The 20,910-nt window shown below is 36.0% G+C and overlaps 1 protein-coding gene across 1 annotated transcript; it reads left to right on the top strand.

Moving 5' to 3' along the window:
- The first annotated feature begins 1,244 nt into the window (after nt 1-1,244).
- LOC130828908 (probable disease resistance protein RF9) lies at nt 1,245-7,756 on the top strand. The gene is made up of 2 exons (XM_057694948.1): nt 1,245-4,713; nt 4,843-7,756. Exons 1-2 carry the CDS (start codon nt 1,879-1,881, stop codon nt 4,885-4,887), a joined length of 2,880 nt encoding a protein of 959 aa, XP_057550931.1. The 5' UTR covers nt 1,245-1,878; the 3' UTR covers nt 4,888-7,756.
- Nucleotides 7,757-20,910: the final 13,154 nt, after the last annotated feature.

The following is a 20,910-nucleotide window of genomic DNA, read 5'->3' as shown; positions in this document are numbered from 1 at the left end:
AAGTTGTCGCGAGGAATGCATGTATGCACGAGGTGCGAGAAATACGTAAAAACAAAGTTTTTGGCCTGAACTCGCACAATCGCACATATATTCATATCTCGCAACTACTTTGCATCCTATATTCGTGAATGAAATCTTTAATGTTTAAACTTAATTTATTATACTTTCAAATAAATACTTAGATAACTACCATCAAAATCAGCATAATTGCAGAGGTACAAGGTAAGTTGTAGGATCTATTAAAAAAAGGAACACCATCATTTTCGTTGTGTTGTCGTCTTTTTTTAATCGATCACTTTTAATTTGTATGTTATTCTTAATCTAGAAATTAAAATATAGTCAATTGGAATCTTGTTTGATTCATCTTAATACAAGTTTTATTAATATCAAATTTTTATAATTTCTAATTATGCACAATTAGAGATATTTAGATATCAATTAGTGTATTGAATAGTGTGCCAAAATTAAATGGGACAAATTAAAAGAATTGGGGGAGTAATATATCGTTGGAAAACTCTAGAAGTCTAGTTTCTAATGTCGCAAACCTTGCATCAATTGAACTTTTCTATCAAAAGTTATAGCGAAAAGAGTAAACATGTATCAAATTTCAGCACAAGCAAACTTTAAACGATCGTCATTTCTGAATCGATTATCGGAATCGGTTATATAATATATCATTGGAAAACTCTTAAAGTCTAGTTTTTAATGCCACGAACATTACATTAATGTGATTTTCCTATCAAAAGTTTTGTCCAATAGAGCGAATATGTATAAATTTCATCACAACACATGCAACTAGGTCTATTTTTTGATTTTTGAATTTTTTATAATTAATTTTTTATTTTAATTTAATTATTAATAATTTTAGTTTAATAATAATAATTTTTATTTTATAATTAAAAATAAATTCAAGAGTATTTTTATAATTTGATTAGAAAAAGATGGCGACACAGGTTAGTGACTTTTAAAGATTTGATTAAAAAAACATCAAACTAAGAAAAGTCTATGCCAGTTGCCCACTGACCACCCACAATAAGGTTTTTGTACCCTAACTAATGGAAATTTCCGTACTAATCTTTGGGCCTCTGAAATTTAAATTTAGATTATTTCCACATGAAAGGAAACCACCAAGTGGCTAATATAAATTTTAACTTTTTATTGCTAAAGAAGAGTCAGCACTACTCAGCAGACTATTCGTCTTTGTCTAGTTGCTAGTTTATTAGACAGTCATTTTGCATCCCCACCAGGTGATCTCACACCATTTTTTGATGAGACGACCTTAAGTAAGGAGTCCATATATGTTAGTTGTTTTATTAATTGAGCTATTAAACTCATGTATGGAAAACGTTTTACGGTGAGACCGTGAGAATTTGTACCAGTTTTATTTATGCTAGTGGCCTTGATATTCAATTTATGGTTTTTGTACATTAATGGAATTTTCCATACTAATCCTTGGGCCTCTGATATTTAAGTTTAGATGAATTCCACATGAAAGGAAACCACCAAGCGGCTAATACAAAATTCAGTGTTTATCTGCTAAAGAAGAGTCAGCAGACTATAAATCTTTGTCTAGTTCAGTACAGTCAATTTCCATACCCACCGGCCACCAAGCCACAATTATTGAACTTTTCCAAGGGACTAATAATAATATCTATTTCCCCTTTTGTGTATGTAATGAGTGGTTGAGTACAGTGCATAACTATGATATAGGTTTGCAGCAATAATGTTGCAGCTATGCTTCCTTTTAAGCCTCACCACCCATCTAGACTATTCTACATTACCAATATCTGCCTTTCGCTAAGAAATTCTACTGGACAATCACATACAGAACTAACTATTCACAAATCACAAATCACAAATTAACAGCCACATCCGCCTATGGCAGTTGAAGCAGTGCTGTCTGTGGTTATCCAGAAAGTCACATCTCTCTTGATCCAGGAATCTGTGATTTTTGACAAAGTTATAGACCAAGTAGAAGATATTCGACTAAAGCTTCGAGAGATGCGAGGATTCCTAACAGATGCTGAGGAGCGTCACAATGATAATCATGACGCAAAAAACTGGGTTCAAGTATACCTTACAACTATATATCATGTAGAGGACATGGTTGAATCCTATGTCCTTACATTAGCACGAAAGAAAAAGGCAAGATGTGCTTCTATCAAAGGTAAGATTCATGAGAATGGAATCTTGCTGAATTATGGACTCTTCTTCCATGATAGGATAGCCTGCCAGAAAGTTAGGAGGGAAATGAATCGAATTGAGGAGGAGATAACAAAGCTGGAGGGGAAAAGGCCAGGTATTGTTGAGGATGCAAGTTTGAGAAGCATGTTTATCCGTGTGGAGAAGATGCATGAGCAAGGTGATGTCAGTGATTCTTACAAAGAGGAAAATTCTGATTTTGTTGGCTTCGAGGACTTGAAAGAACAACTAGAGAGAAGATTGACCGATGAGTGTGCTCATGAGATAATTAGTGTTGTTGGTCCTTTAGGCTCAGGGAAGAGTACTTTGGTAAAAAGGATTTCTAATCTTAAGTCAGTCTCAGAAAAATTTGTATGTCAGGCTTGGCTTGATGTCTCTGATGAAAAGCTAGATTTTATGGATCTCTTGCGTCGACTATGGAATCAGGTTAATGAAAAGGGTGATAAAGAATTCATTGTTAGTGATGAAGGACAGCTGAAAAACACCCTATCTGAGTTCTTGAAGAGGAGAAAGTACCTGATAGTTTTTGATGATATAAGAGAGAAGAAAGTAGCTGGTGATAAAGGAGAGGAGAAAGTACATGATGATAAAAGCGAGGAGAAAGTACCTGATGATAAAAGCGAGGGGAAAGTACCTGATGGTAAAAGAGAGGGGAAAGTACCTGATGATAGATGGACCAATTTTATACAAACCCTCCCAAAGGTGGTTGGTAGTAAAGTGGTGCTCATTACCCGTGAAAAGAAAATTGCTGATAAACTAGATAGCTATTGTCTTGAACTTAGACTGCTAGATGACAATGAGAGCTGGGACTTGTTCTTAAAGAAATTAGGTCCAGGTGGAGATGTTGAGAATTGGAATCCGTTCTACAATGAATTGTGCCTGCAATGTAATATTTTTGAAATATGCAAAGGCTTACCTCTCAATATTGTGCTCCTAGGGGGTTTCTTATCAACCAAGAAGATGAGCTGTAAAGAGTGGGCACGACTATTCAACCAGGCCAACTTGTATAGCAGGGACACAAAAATCTGGTTACTAAGCTACACTGATCTCCCTGCACAATATAAGCTTTGCTTGCTGTACTTGACACTATTTCCCAAAGAATTTGACCTCTCACATAGAAGAATAATAAGGCTTTGGCTTGCAGAGGGATTTCTACAACGCCCAGGAAGGGATCTGTGTGAAGACTTTGCTGAGGAATGTTTCAATGATTTAGTCAAGAGGAACTTTGTAAGGATATCCAAGCTTCGCTCAGATGGAGGCCCCAAGAAATGTCATTTGCCTGGTTTTTTACATGAACTTTTGACACCCATAGCTCAAGAAATCCGCCTTTTTCATATCCATCGATCATCAGCTAAACAAAACAGCTTTACTGGGGTACGTAGGATCGCAGAGTACGCTGAAATCAAAGATTGTATTACAGGTCCTGACCTTCAGAATTTGCGGTCTTATTTGTCCTTCAGCTCTCAAAGATATGACAATCCAGCTAAAGAAGTTGGCAACTTTTTACGCAAAATCACGGGCAGTTCAGGCTTTGGACTCCTAAGGGTGCTTGACCTTGAAGGCGTATACAAGCCAACATTGCCTACAACACTGAAGAATTTATTTCAATTGAGATATTTGGGGCTTAGGTGGACATTCCTCGACAGCCTTCCAAAATCAGTAGGTGATCTTCCCTACCTTGAAACCCTGGACCTTAAGCGTACACATATCAATGCTTTGCCAAGTTCTATTTGGAAACTGAAGCATCTCCGACATATTTATCTTCCTGAGGTTCGTTTGGATATGAAAAAACGGCCTAATTTACGACTCCTGACGCTTTGGGGATTAGTCATTGATGATAGCAGCAATATGGATGGGCTGGATCAAGTAACTCATATACGAGAATTAGGCATTACTTGCCAGCCGAATAAACTTCATGATTTGATGAACTGGATTAAAAATTTAACTCGCCTTCAGTCTTTACGCTTGACATCCAAAAATGAATGGGGTTCCCCTTCCAACCTTCGTTTGGAGAGCTTGTCTAAATTGAGCAAACTTTCTCACTTGAAGCTGCTAGGAGAGCTCGAATTCAACCATCCACTCACATCGAACCATTTCCCGGCACAGCTAAAAGTCCTCACACTGTCAATTTCACACCTACAAGAAGACCCAATGGAGATACTGTCTCAGCTTCCAAACTTATCTGTCCTCAGACTCCTAGCTAAATCTTATCTAGGCAACAACATGAACTGCCCAAAAAATGGGTTTCCAAATCTTCAAGTCTTGAAGCTGTGGATGCTGAATGAATTACAGGAATGGAGACTGAAGCAGGGAGGAATGCCCAGAATCAGAGAGCTGAATATCAGATGCTGCCAGAAGCTGAAAGAGATTCCCACCGAATTGCTGAAACGAGCTACCTTAGAAAAACTTATTTTAACCAACATGCCAGTGGAATTTGAGGAAAATGTTCGGAATAATATATCCGAACATATACTTCTCAAAATTAACAGCTACGATTTTACTGGTTTGCCGGTCAGTCTAAGTCACCTAATGAATCATACTTTTATTAATTTATTCAAAATGTTTGGAATAATATATCCGAACATATACTTCTCAAAATTAACAGCTAAAATTATAATTTTTCTCTATTCTTGATGTCAGTGGGAAAAAGATCCTGCTTTATGGAAGAAGACATCCAAAGTATGAACTAAATTGATTCACTGATTCCGGACTCCCACCCATGAAGAGTTCTCCAGCTACAGGTTGGTGCAATCATCTGCTGCCTCAAATGGAATGTGTAACTAGTATGAGACACTATTAGTATAAGCAAGTGACTTCTGACTATTGAGTTTATGTATTCAGTTATGTTTCTGTTGTTTTTCATTAACCTTCCGTTTGTGAGATTAAAGATTAACTTGTTGTTACCTAACAAAAGCAGTTGGATCCAAAAGCCATTGAAGAAGCATTGTGCAAGCTAAAATAAATTAACTTGAGGGGGAGTTTAGAAATACATAAGAAAATTAAGAGAAATATTCGTTCAATATTCTGTTAATATTTTCACGGTAATCTTGCCATAATTAAAGGGATTTATGTTTCCCTTGTTAGGCATCCTATATAATTAACGGCCTTCCTCATGAGACAGATAATATAAACAATATTCATAAACCCTAAAACAAAGTTGTGTTAATTTTTTCATCAATATCATCCTTCGTGGCATTTCATAGAACACCTTGCCTGCAATTGAGTTAGCATTATGTTGGACAAATATTTAACTGTTCAAATTGTGATCAATTAATGCTTAATCAACACAAATTCTTCAACTTCAACCATGATCATCCTGATAGGCAAACCGTCTCATTCTAGTTTATTTATCCCGTTTGTCATTGAAATGGCCATGAAAATTTCAGCATTTTCCCATTCTAAAATATTTATTCCCTAGCTACCACAAACCCAAAACTTCCTACTGAAACCAATTCCAAACACTTCATCTCCAAAATTTAGATTTACTTTTTGAAAATCTCATTTCTCAAACTCCAAATTAATGTTTTAAATAAGAAATTGTTTTAATATACAATTAAATCTGTCTTGTTAGAAAATGTATGGGTAAAGCTATAGGCAGATGAAAACACAAAACATTTCTCAAAATTCTAGATTTAGAAGTCTAGGGGAAACTTATCTGCTTGAGACACGATGTTATCAATAACCACATGGTTGTGAATGTCCAACTGGTTTTGTCCCTCTGGTGGGCGAATGACTTTCTTATGCAAAATCAGGGCTGATTAAGGCCTTGATTATGCAAGGAATAATGTTGTGCGGAAGCTTGAATCAATGACACTTACAAAAACTACAAATGATCATGAAAAGAACACGAAACAATCACGAACAGAACCAAGAAATCCTTTCTTGATTTTCTAATGGTGATCACATGTGACCCTCCTCTATGACCGAGACAAAACTGATATGTACAAGCCTTCCAGACTTTGTACTCGAGGTTTCCTTAAAGTATTAAGGTTGCTCCACAACTCTTAACGCTCCAAGGATCAAAGGATACTCTGTAGCCTTTGATGAAGTTGCCTCCAACTTCGAAGAAAAAAAACAGAAAAACACTTTTCTGAAATACCTCAATTATATTGAATGATCAAATAAAACGTAAGATGTTTATTACATGGGTAAGGCTCTCCTTATATAGAGCTTTCAACTAATTTAACGGCTGTATTCTAATTACACGCCTAATTAAAGAACACGTGCTAATTACAAGGCTCCTAAACAACAGAAACAGAAGGCAAAATACTTGGGCAAATTCTGAGCTAGAAAATCTGTCAGACAGCCCTCCTTTCACTCAATCTCTATGATTCCTTGTGGACTATCAGTGAGGTCCTGGACCCTTGATGGCTTGTTCCATGTACAAAGATCACGTCCCCAGATTTTTCAGGGTCTAGATGGGTCGGGCCTGCGCTTAGAAGACTCAGCAAGGTCTGCTGGTCGTCAACAAAACGTTCTGGTCTGGGATCTGCTGTCTTTTCCCATTTCCAAGTGTGTGATGTTGTTCCTTGGTGCTGTATTGGCTTCCTTGCATCCCTCACATGATCTTGAAGTCAAGTTTGATCTTTGGAGAGCATCCTTGACCCGGTTCTGCCCTTCATGTACAATTGGCGTAGATGACAAGTCAGGAACAATGTCTTGTACTTGTGGGCTGTTTGCAAGGTCTTGGTCACTTGATACATTTGTATCACTTTCACAGAATTACTCTCGATGATCAACTTGGCCCAAATTTTTTCCCTGACCAGTTGTAAAGCACGCTCAATTACTCTCATTTCCGCGATAGCTAGGGGTGTTTAGAAATATACGATGTTAATTCTTTGTGAGCAATGGAAAACTGCTCTCCCTCTCATTGATGAAAACAGCCATATAAATATTACAACCCTAAACCAAGACTTCTAGTACAAGAAGAACTCTATATTCATACAGAATATTTTGCATGCCTAATATACATAAGGAATATATTACTTGCTTAAGATATATAAACTTGCCTAATACTCCCCCTCAAGTTGGAGCATGCAAATTACAAATGCCCAACTTGTGTAACAGAAAGACAAATTGTCGTCGACCAAGAGCCTTTGTTAGAATGTCAGCCAACTGATGGCCGGTAGGAACATGAGTGGTCTGCAAATTTCCATTTAACAACTCATCACGAACAAAATGACAATCGACTTCGATATGTTTAGTACGATCATGAAACACAGGATTTTTGGCAATATGAAGAGCAGACTGACTATCACAAAACAACTGCATAGGCTGTTGATGGAGAATTCCCAAGGAGCGTAACAAGGACTTTAACCACTTTAGTTCACAAGTGGTCACAGCCATAGAGCGATATTCTGCCTCTGCAGATGAACGAGCAACAGTAGGTTGTTTCTTGGTCTTCCAAGAAATCAAAGAGCGTCCTAAGAATACCAGATAGCCAGATAAGGAACGACGAGTGAGAGGGCATGCTGCCCAATCACTATCACAGAAAGCTGTCAATGATAAATCACTAATAGGACGTAATAATATTCCTTGACCAGGACTACCCTTTATATAACGTAAAACACGAACTGCCGCATCCCAATGTTCAACTTGAGGAGCACTTAAAAACTGAGCGAGTGTATGCACAGAATAACTCAACTCTGGACGCGTAACAGACAAATAAACCAGTCTTCCAACCAACCTCCGATAACGATCAGGATCGGAAAAAGGATTACCTTTACAAAGGGCCAAACGATGGTTTTGCTCCATAGGTGTGTCAATAGGCTTACACCCAAGCATACCTGCTTCAGTAAGAACATCCAAAGCATATTTCCGTTGAGAGAGAAACAAACCCTCATTGCTACGAGCAACCTCAATCCCCAAAAAATATTTCAAAACACCCAAGTCCTTCATATGAAAACAAGAACACAAATACTGCTTAAAACGAACAATGGCATCGTGGGAAGAACCAGCAATTATCAAATCATCCACATAAACCAAAACATGCAAAGAGACATTTCCTTTAACATAGCTAAACAAGGAATAATCAGCATATGACTGAGCAAAACCAAAAGCTTTTAGAGCATGAGATAGCTTTGCAAACCATTGTCGAGGAGCCTGTTTCAACCCATACAAGGATTTACGGAGCCGACAAACTTTCCCAGGAGTGGAACATTGATAACCAGGTGGGAGCTTCATGTAGACTTCTTCCCCCAAATCACCATGAAGAAAGGCGTTATGGACATCCATTTGATGTAACTCCCAACCAAGGGACACCGCAACGGCCAACAACAATCGAACAGTGCCCATTTTGGCAACAGGAGCGAACGTTTCATTATAATCAACACCAGGAATTTGACGATTACCATGAACAACCAAACGCCCTTTAAGTCTCTCAACATCACCAGTAGAAGTATACTTAACTTTGTATACCCAACCACTACTAATAGCACGTTTGCCAGGAGGTAAATCTTCTAACGTCCACGTGCCATTTCGTTCCAAAGCATCAATTTCCTCCTGCATGGCTTTTCGCCAACCTGGACTTTGCATTGCTTCTCGAAACGACTGAGGCTCTTTAGTGTTAGACAAAGCTATCAAAAAACACTTGTGTCGAGATGAAAAATTATGATAATCTACAGAATAAGCAATATCAAAAGGCATACCTGAGGAACAAGATCGAGAAGCAGGAACATTGCAAGAAGTGGAGTCTATATTCTTGGAGAAAATAGTATTAGTAACAAAACCACGAAGCCGAGTGGAAGGAATTTTAGTACGTTGACCACGGCCTAATGTTTCAGTAGAATTAGTTGCACTCTCAACATCTTCAACAGATTGAGAAACATTATGGGCAGGAATAATAGAAACATTATGCTGCACATCCAGCATACTGCCAGGGGCAGACATACCTAATGGCTGATGTGATGACACACTTTCAGCATCTACAGTCATAGTACATCCTTCCCTGGACTCAAATTCATCAATATCATAATCCCACACAAGAGGTTGAGCAAAATATTGTTCCCAGTGCAATTTTTGAGCATCAGGCAGGGAGTCTAAATATGGAAACACATCCTCAAAAAAATGCACATCACGACTCACAAAAAACTCATATGTGTCCAAATCATAAAGATACCACCCTTTTTTACCAAAAGGATACCCAACAAAAATGCAACGACGAGAACGAGAATCAAACTTATCCTTGATACGAGGACGATTAGCAGCATAACACAAGCACCCGAATACTCTAATGGTATCATACAAAGGCTTAACACCATACAAACACTCATAAGGAGTCTTGCCTTTCAAAAGAGAAGTCGGAGTTCGATTAATTAAGTGAACCGCCGCCAACACACACTCCCCCCAAAAATATTTAGGTAACTTTGCTTGAAAACGTAAGGCACGAGCAACATTCAAAATATGCCTATGTTTACGCTCAACTCGCCCATTTTGTTGAGCTGTATCAACACACGTAGTTTGATGCAAAATACCTTTTTGTCGAAAGAAAGACCCTAGACTTAGAAATTCTTGACCATTATCACTCCGAAGTACCTTAATTCTCTTATCAAATTGAGTTTTAACCATGACATAAAACTGTTTAACTAGACGACTCACTTCGTCTTTTCCAGCTATCAAGTAAACCCAAGTAGCACGAGAGAAATCATCCACAATAGTAAGGAAAAAACGGGAATCATTGCTAGAAAAAATTTTATTAGGTCCCCATATATCACAATGAATCAAATCAAAAATTTCGGATGCTTTATTTATACTAATAGGAAAACGATTTCGGGGTTGTTTACCCATAAAACAAATTTGACAGTCCAAAGCACAAACATTATAATGTTTACCAATACTACTAACTTCTCCATGTAACATAGAAATTGCTTTCATGGAAGGATGACCTAATCTCCTATGCCACAACGTACTTGCATCCGAATGGGCGACTTTATTGGCTTGCAGTCCACGAACACGAGCATGCTTGAAAATATAGACTCCATCATATAGCGTTCCCACCCCAATCAGGTTCCTCAAAGTGTGGTCCTGTATGATACAAAACTTATCAGAGAAAATAACAATTAACTTCTGTTTTTCCAATAATTGAGATACAGACAACAGACTACAGGTAAGAGCAGGAACAAACAAAACATTTTCCAAGATTAAGCCATCACATAATCTGATTTTCCCCTCTTTAGTGGCCGTAGTGCTTTTACCATTTGGTAAGCCAACAGGCGAAGAAATATCATGACAATCAAAGAACAAAGACAAGTTACCAGACATATGATTGGAAGCGCCGGAATCGATTATCCAATCATTAACACCATACATACCCAAAAGTTTCTCAGTAGATGAAGTAGCATTTGGTCCCTTGAGAACAGTCAATAATTGGGACCATTGCTCATCAGTAAGAGTGGGAGCACTAGCACGTTCAGGTTCACCTCCTTCTGTTGACGCATTGTAGCGTTGGCCACCGACATTAGCTGCAAAACCACCACGTGTAGAACCACGTCCAGCACCTCTGCTGCCTCGACCACGACTAGACCGGCCAATCCTGCCTCCACGTGTACGGGCAGCAACACTCTCTGGCCAGCCAACCAACTCATAGCATCGGTCCTTTGAATGACCAGTACGGCCACAATGAGAACACACCCGTGGCTCCATTCTGCCGGACGCCATACTAGAAGCAGCAAACCCAACAGCCGTGGAACGCACACCATCTGATGAATCTGTAACAGCCTGTTTGCGTTCATCAGAAATTATTTTAGCATACACCACATTTAAAGAAGGGAGGGGATCCATGAGCAACAAACCAGAAACAACCGTCCCAAATTTTGTTGGGTCTAAACCAAGACAAAATTCATGTACATGGGCACGTTCACGCAACTGGGCATATTCAGTAGCAGCGGAGCAAGTACAGACCGGTAATTTTTCAGCACTAGCCAACTCATCTTGAAGCCTACACAACTCACCAAAATAGGCAGCAACCGAACGACCTCGTTGCTTACAATCACGGATTTGGTTCTTCAATTCAAAGACACGAGGACCATTACCAAGCGAGTAACGGTCACGTAAATCATCCCACAACATCTGGACATCTTCCGGGAATCGCATAGTTGACCGCACGGAAATATCAAGCGTATTGTAAATCCACGCCACAAGCATTGAATTGACAATACCCCATTGATGGTAATCGGGTGATTGCGCAGCAGGTTTAAGAATTGTACCATCGACGAAACCGAGTTTGTTCTTAGCACGCAGATTATTACGAAGAGACCGACACCATTCATCGTAATTATCCCCTTTGAGAAGAATAGGACTGATGACAGCACTGGTTCCTTCACTAGGATGAAGATAGTAAGGGGAAAAAGGTTCATAGCGTGGAGAGAAAGAACGAGAAGCATCCTGCGTGTCCTTGGGATCATCCGACATGGCTGAAGAACAAAAAAAAAAAAAAAATTAAAGGATTAATAAATCTCTGAAACAGAGTGGCTTTGATACCATGTTAATTCTTTGTGAGCAATGGAAAACTGCTCTCCCTCTCATTGATGAAAACAGCCATATAAATATTACAACCCTAAACCAAGACTTCTAGTACAAGAAGAACTCTATATTCATACAGAATATTTTGCATGCCTAATATACATAAGGAATATATTACTTGCTTAAGATATATAAACTTGCCTAATATACGATTTGAAACAAACCCGATACCGAAGTATCCGGATAAAATTGGACACGGATAGTGTTTTTAAAAAATTTTAATACAAACAGTTTATAATGCAACGCCTCCTTATTTCTCAAACCTGAGTTCAGGGCTTCTTTTCTCCCTTCATTGTTAACTTTTGTCTTAGTTTCATTTTAAAGCGCTAGTGGGTTGGATGATTAATAATGTATATGAAAAAGCTTCTGTCTTAAATTTATTATAGTAATTGGGATTCCCTAATTACTACAATACTACTTTACTATAGTGAATGAATGAGTGATATCATTTTAAAGGGCTTCTGTCTTAAATTTTATGTTTTTCTCTTACATTTTTAATGTTTTTTGTTTTTTTTTTTTATTTTTCATAACTAAATTAAGCAATGCTAGACAAAAAAAATAAAAAAAATAAAAAAATTCTAATAAAACCAGGTATTTGGATCCGTCCCGTATTAAACCGGGTAACCGAAATCCGAATACCCGGTTTAATCAGGGTCGGAACCAAATTGCATTTTCACGTATCCGAAAAATCGGATCCGGATTTCCGGATTCGGGTCGATCCGGTATCCGGTTTTAAACACTCCTAGCCATAGCCGCATTATCCTGATGCCTACTTGATTTCGAAGCTAGCAAAAAAATGTTATATGTTTTATATGAATAAAAGTTGAAGTGATTACAAGTGAAGACTCAACTCTCTAAAAAAATGATAAGGGAAAATTAAAGACTTAATTTTCTTTAATAATGATAATTCAAAACACATATTGATTAAACAAATAAATTAAGTAATTACATTTAGTTGTTTAAGTAAGTCCAAAATCATATTTGATATACATTTGATAAGTAATATATATTTAAGTTCGAAGACATTGGAATATGCTTAAACAACTTAAGTTTATCGTAAAGTTGATTTTATAAGTCTTGAAATACGTTTCAAAGTCTTGAAGATAATTACGTTTATAATCAGGTTGATTTCGTAATTATATTTGAAATATTTTTAATTACTCAATGTTCCTTGAAATTATATTTGAAATATTTTAATAGGTCAAGGTTCATTAAAATTATCTTTGATATTATTTGAAATTAAGTTTGAATGTCTTATTACACGTTTTTATCTTAAAACGTTTAATTATTTGAAATTGAATTTAAATATGTGCTTAAATTAGTTTGATGATCAAATATAGTATAAGGTACACTTGTTTTGTTAATTATAGTACACGGCTATATTTGATGATTGAATTAGTTGTTATGCAAATTATAGAGTTTTCTATTAATAAATGATATTTGAATTAACACTAAAAATAGAAAATGACTATTTGAATTAATGCTAATAATAGGAATTAATTTGAATGATGATTTAAATGTTGATAAATTTGGTTTGTGCTTATTATTCAATATCTTGTAAGAGTACTAACGTGGCAGCATAGCATTGGATATTAAAGACAAATTACAGCACATAATGACGAAATTATTATAGCTGTCAGAACACGTCAGTTTGAAGTTAACCTCAAGATCTTGAAGACAGGCACAGAATGACCAGGTCAACAGAAAATAACGGAAAGAAGCCTTCTTGTTTTCCAAAATGTGTTGAGGCGTAACACTATATATATGAGGCTTCATTTCAAAACTAAGGATACGAATACACATCTCTATGAACCTCTTTCTCTCTTGACTTAAGATTTAGAAATTCTCTAAGTGTTTAAAGAGTTGTAATTCTTAGTTCATCTAACTCTTACATTTGTAATAGGTTTAAAAGTTTAAAAAAGAGTTAGATTAAGTTTAATACGCCTAACCAAGAATACTTTTCTAAGTGTTCAACTTGTGAATCTCTATTGTGAGATTTGGGATTTGCTTTTATTAAAGGGACTTGTAATACAATTCTTCAAGGGGAAGAACGTGGTGTGAGAAGATAGAGAGATCTTCTTGTTTGTATTAAAGTCGGATTAATAAAAGGCGTTGAAATCATACGGGTTGAAAGAGAACCCATAGGCGGGGAGTAGGTTGGTTAGAACCGAACCTCGTTAACATATCGTGTGTTATACTTTAAAGTTTATTTTCCGCACATACGTTATTGTTTACGAATTGATTCAAAACTGTTCCAGAAAACATTTTTGACAGACTCCTCAAACTCTTGAGATAAGTTTCCAGACAAAATTTTAAATAGCCCAAACTCTCTATTCACCCCCCCCCCCCCCCCCCCCCCCCTAGAGAATATTCAACCTCCTATTAACTTTCAATTGGTATCAGAGCTGAGTTTCACATAAAAAGAGTAAAATCTTGTGATGGATCCAATAGGAGAAGGGTTGTTTGCTCAAGGACGTTCGTGTTCAAGACCACATTTGTTTTGCGGTACAAATTTCTCACATTGGAAAACATTGATGAAAATGTTTGTGATTGATCAAGATATGGAACTTTGGGAGATCATAACTAAAGGACCTAAGATACCCATGAAAAAGGACGCTCAAGGAAATGATGTACAAAAATCTGAATCTGAATATTCACAAACTGATTTGGAATGGGTTTCTAAAAATTATAGGGCAATGAATCAATTATGTTGTGCTTTGAATGGTACTGAGTTTAATCGAGTTTCTTCATGTACAAGTGCTAAAGAAATATGGGACAAGCTGGTTGTGACATACGAAGGAACATGTCAAGTGAAGGAAACAAAGATCAACATCCTTATGCATCAATACGAAATGTTTAAGATGAAAAAGGATGAGAATATAAATGAAATGTTTACTCGTTTTACTTTGATTACTAACAGTTTGAATTCTCTTGGCAAAACTTTTACTAATGCAGAAAAAGTCCAGAAGGTCTTGAGGTGTCTTCCAAGATCCAAATGGGGTCCAAAAGTCACCGCCATTGAGGAAGCTCAAGACTTGAGAGTTCTATCACTTGACGATCTCCTTGGGAAACTCACAACTCATGAACTTACCCTACATGATGATGGAGAAAATGATGTAATACCTTTCATGAAAAATCTTGCTTTAAAGGCCAAGAAACATCATGAACCTTCAAGTGATGATGAAGAAAGCGATGATGAAGAAGATCCATTTGCGTTGATCACAAAAGGTCTTGAAGGAATTATGAAGATGCGAAAAAGATTTAAGAAATTTAAATCCAGAAATAAAGGTAAGTCTTCTAACTCTAATTCAAACTTTAAGACTAACAAACTTGCTTGTTTTGAGTGTGGATCAACAGAACATATGTAAAGGACTGCCCCAAGAAGATAAGGGAATCCTACAAAAGGAACAAGAAGAAACAAGCGATGGTTGCAACTTCGAGTGATTCCGAAGGATCATCCGAATCTGAAAGTGAAGATGGACAAGCTCATGTATGTCTTATGGCTGATAATGATAACAATGATGACATAGATTAAAACCATAAAGAGGTACGTGACTTTCTTAACACATGCTCAAAAAATGAACTAGTTACAACTCTACTTAATATGTTTCAAATTGAAAAGATTTTAAAAGATGAGAAAAATATCTTAGAGGATAGAATACGTCATTATGCTGAAGGTTGTGAAGAAATCTTAAATAAAAATGAATCGCTAAAGGCTGAAACAATTAAACTTGAAAAGACTGTCAAGATCTTAAAAGAACAGAATCTCAGCCAGACTAAACAGCTTATTGACCTTACGAATGAGAACAATGGCCTTGAAGCCAGGCTCAAAACCTTGAAACATGAGTCTGAGAAAAATCTACAAGCATTAACCAAGCTAAATGAATCTGAATCTAAATTCACTAAAATGCTTACATGTCAAAAACCATCGAGTGATAAATGTGGTATTGGTTATAATAATGTTACACATAACTATAAGAGTAAAACCACATTTGTGAAAAGTGCATATAAATATAAACGTACACCTACTTGCACCTTTTGTTGCAAAGAAGGACATATTAGACTTGCATGTCCATACAGACGTAAGGAAAATCATATTATCAAGAATTCCTTTCCTCTTGAATTGCGTGGACAGATAAAGCAAATATGGGTTCCTAAAGGGACAAGACCACCCAACATGGTCTATCCCGAATATGGTTCCAAATTTGTCACATGGTTAGCCAAGTAAGGTTGAGAAAGGTTATTTTTTTGTTTTGTAGGATAAACAAAAGTGGATTCTAGATAGTGGATGCTCGAGACATATGAGTGGTAAAATCTCTTTATTTTCTGAAATTAAGGAAAGATGCAATGGCTCAATCACCCTAGGAGATAAAGGTAAATGCAAAATTTTAGGCGTTGGTAAAGTTGGTAAGAATCCATCTAAAACTATTGACAATATTTATTTAGTTGAAGGTCTAAAATTTAATTTGCTAAGTGTGTCTCAACTATGTGATAAAGGTAATGAAGTAATTTTTGATAAAGAAAAATGTGTTGTTAAAAATCCTAATACCGGAGATACTTTAATTACTGCTCTTAGAAATGATAATGTTTATGCCTTGCATACTAATGAAATTGCAGCTCAGAATTTCAAGTGCTTGAAAGCTATTACAGATAATCCAAAACTATGGCATAGACGTCTTGGTCACATCAATATTCACACCATACAGAAGTTGGTAAGTAAAGATCTAGTTAAGGGACTTTCAGCTCTTGACTATAAACAAAGTCCTATTTGTGACGCATGCATTAAAGGTAAACAAGTAAGAAGTTCATTCAAACCGAAGAAAACGGTAAGTACATCAAGACCATGTGAACTCTTACATATTGATTTATGTGGACCAATGCGTGTACGGAGCATACGAGGTAAATCTTACATCTTAGTTATAGTTGATGATTATTCTAGATTTACGTGGGTTGATTTTTTAAAGGATAAAAGTGAAGCCTTGAAATCATTCTCAAGACGTTGTAAAGAGATGCAGACTCAACTGAACCTTCCAATAGTCTCGATTAGAAGTGACCATGGGAGAGAGTTTGATCAACTAGGCTTTGACTCCTTTTGTGAAAAATATGGAATAACCCATAACTTTTCAGCTCCTAGGACACCTCAACAAAACGGTGTGGTTGAAAGGAAAAATCGAACCTTAGAAGAGATGACTAGGACAATGCTTATTGAAAATGGATTAGCTAAACACTATTGGGCCGAGGCTGTTAACACAGCTAATTATGTTTTAAATAGATGCCTTATAGGACCCATACTTAAGAAAACTCCTTATGAGTTATTCAAAGGAAGAAAACCTAATATAGCATACTTTAGACCATTTGGTTGCAAATGTTTTATTCATAATAATGGTAAAGAAAATTTAGGTAAATTTGATGCTAGAAGTGATGAAGGTATATTTCTTGGATACTCACTGAATAGTAAAGCCTATCGAGTGTTGAACAAGCGTACAAATATAGTTGAAGAAAGTATACATGTTGTTTTTGATGAATCCAACAATGGAATATTAAATGAAGGATTTAAAGAGTTAAATCTTAATAAACACTTTGATGATTTGAGTGATGATGAACTGGATGTTAATGATATTAGTGCAGCTAAAAGGAATAACATGCAGGATACCATACAAAATATTGATGAAGGAAAAAGGATTGTAAACATTGAAGACTCACAGTCTGATCTTGAGACCCAATCTCAAGAACTTGAAACAGTTCCTAAACATACTGCTTTAGATACACCAATTAGAAACACCTCAAATGAAGTAAGTACAAGTTCTTTGAATGAAAACACACCATCTATACTACGAAGAAGAATTAGAATGTCATCTCAACATCCTCCAGAAAACATTATAAGTGATCCAAACAAAGGTACGCAACCTCGATCCTCTCTTAAGAATCTATGTGCATTTTCTGCTTTTGCTTCTCTTGTAGAACCAAAGGATGTTAAAGAAGCATTACAAGAACCAGAGTGGATCATTGCGATGCAAAATGAATTAAATGAATTCGAAAGGAACAAAGTTTGGGATCTAGTTGAAAGACCTCCAGATCGTACTATCATTGGAACTAGATGGGTCTTTCGATATAAACTCAATGAGGATGGAGACATTGTAAGGAATAAAGCTAGGCTGGTAGCTCAAGGCTATAATCAAGAAGAAGGTATAGATTATGATGAAACTTTCGCACCAGTTGCAAAGTTAGAATCTATCCGTATTATGCTTGCTTTTGCTTCATACATGAATATTAAACTATATCAAATGGATGTTAAATGTGCTTTTTTAAATGGATACTTGCAAGAGGAAGTATATGTTAAACAACCACCCGGCTTTGAAAATTCTGATCTACCTAATCATGTGTTCAAACTAAATAAAGCGCTATATGGCTTGAAACAAGCTCCAAGAGCTTGGTATGACAGATTTAGCTCAAATCTACTTGAAAATAAATTTCAACGAGGTAAAATTGATAAAAAACTTTTCATTAAAAATAAAGGAAAAGATTTTCTAGTTGTTCAAGTATATGTTGATGATATATTTTTTGGAGCTACTAATGATTCTTTGTGCAAGGAATTTTCTGATGTGCAAGGAATTTGAAATGAGCATGATGGGAGACTTAACATTCTTTCTTGGACTACAAATAAAGAAAAAGAAAGACGGCATATTTATTTGTCAAAGTAAATATGTTAAAGATTTGTTAAAGAAGTACAATATGGATCAATGTAAAGAAGTTAATACGCCTATGAGTGCAACACTAAGTCTAGACCAAGATATAAATGGTAAGAGTGTTGATCAAAAGACTTATAGAGGTATGATTGGTTCTTTATTGTATTTAACTGCTAATCGTCCTGATATCATGTTTAGTGTTTGCTTATATGATCGTTTTCAAGCTAACCCAAAAGAATCTCACCTAACCGCAGTTAAGAGAATCTTTAGATATTTATATGGGACTAAAGACTTCGGTCTGTGGTACCCTAGTTGTGGAAATTTTAGTTTGATTGGTTTTTCAGATGCTGATTATGCTGGATACAAGGTTGATAGAAAAAGCACCTCAGGATCGTGTCAATTCTTAGGAAATTCATTAATCTCGTGGTATTCTAAAAAGCAAAATTCAGTTGCTTTATCTACAGCTGAAGCTGAATACATAGCCGCAGGTGTATGTTGCTCTCAAATTTTATGGATTGCTCAACAACTTCGAGATCTTGGAATTGATTTCAAAGGTATACCAATAAAGTGTGATAATACAAGTGCAATTTGTATTACTAAAAATCATGTACAATATTCGCGTACAAAACACATTGAGGTACGTCACCATTTTATAAGAGATCATGTTGAAAAAGGTAACATTTCTTTATCCTTTATATCTACTGAAAATCAGTTAGCGGATATATTTACAAAACCTTTAAGTGCTGATCATTTTGCTTATATACGTATGGAACTTGGCATGCTAAATGATGTTGCATGAATTAAGGGGGAGTAATGACAAAGAGTAAAAGGGTTAAAAAATTAAACGATAATTGTTACTTGATACTAAGTATGTATTAAGGGGGAGCATTATATTTACATGTTTGATTGACAATATATGTATGTGTTTGTGCATGAGTTTGAGAATTGAAAATTTAATTCCAATTTCTTAAAAAAAAAATTTATTTGTTCTATAAAAATGGGATTTATAATTAAATACCTTTAATCAATAAAGGATATTTAATCATTTTAAAACAAAATTGTTTGTTTGAAGTATTTATAGACGTCAACAATGTGTTAAGATCTTGTTCATGACTTTGATTAAAATTCAATTAATCTCATAATTGCATTTCCAAATCAAACACCTATTCACGTCATTGAACAACCGGTCAAGTTACACACTCTTTTTGCATTCTTTGTATTGTCAAATCAATTAATTGAAAGTACAAATGCATTGTACTATATCCTTTTAATAGCAAGTGAAACGCATTGCTCATTCATTTACTCACTGATTCTCTTTCTGATTTGCTCTTCAACCGTCTCTTTCACTTTTCCCCTTCAAGATTTCAAAAAACTCTTTCTATGGCACCCAAAAGGAAAATGAACAAATCTGGTTCAAAATCAGAGAAAGGTGAATCGTCTAAATCCAAAATGGCTGAACCAATAACCCCTATCATTCACTCACCTTTGAACACTTTAGAAGTGCCTAAGCAGTGGTTTGAGAATCATACGACATATGGGAGATGGGTTGATATTTTCAGACAGCGATCACTTTCTTATGTTGATATTCTCGATTACAATTTCTTCTTATTTGAAGATCTTGAGATTATCTCTGCCTTTATTCAATCTACTCCTGGTATGTTATTAAACCCTGGCTCTACTACTTATCCGGCTCTCGTAAAAGTCTTTTACTCAAACTTATCTTTTACTTTGATTGATGGTAATCAAGCCTTAAGAAGCTTTGTCAAAGGACAAGAGCTTATCATCTCTAAAACCCTAATGAATGACTTGTTAAAATTTTCTCATGAAGCAGAAGATAAAACTCCTAACATTTTGGCCTTATAAAATGCTAAGGATATGTTTATTCTTGAATCATATTCTGATTTTTCTTCTACTAAACAATTGACTCACAATGCCTTGAATTTATGTGGTAAACTACTGCATTATATTCTTGTTAGAACTGTCTTCTCTCGCAACTCCTCATGCGAATTAGTCACTAATGCCCATCTGATATTGATGTGGAAAATTGCTTCTCTTAAGAATGTTGATTTTTCTTCTGTTATCTTCTCTACAATGTGATTTTTTAATTCTCATACTCGCAATTGTTCTCTTCCTTATGCCAATCTATTGACATTGATCTTTGATCATTTTGATCTGCTCTCTGAGTCAGAGGATGTGGATTATTCTGGTCCTATATCTTTGTCAAGTGAAATCCTCCCTCCTCTTGGTATTTTCAAAATGCATGACAAGTATGAGTTATACTCACATTTGTCTTCAACTGATAAAGAGGATCTGCAAAAGATTCATGGTAAGCGGCTAACACGTCTTGAACCTCACATTAAAGAACACACCACTCTTTCTCGACTTCAGTCTCTTGACTTAGAGGTTGGTGAGATGAAATCTTCTTTACTTGAATTGCATGATAAGGTGTCTACTTTGACTTTTATGTTAGACACATTTATGAAAGAAATGAAAGGTATGGTAG

Source organism: Amaranthus tricolor, chromosome 12, assembly GCF_026212465.1.
Source record: "Amaranthus tricolor cultivar Red isolate AtriRed21 chromosome 12, ASM2621246v1, whole genome shotgun sequence".
NCBI lineage: Eukaryota > Viridiplantae > Streptophyta > Magnoliopsida > Caryophyllales > Amaranthaceae > Amaranthus > Amaranthus tricolor.
Note: the sequence above shows the minus strand (reverse complement) of the source record. Positions and strands in the feature narration are given on the sequence as shown.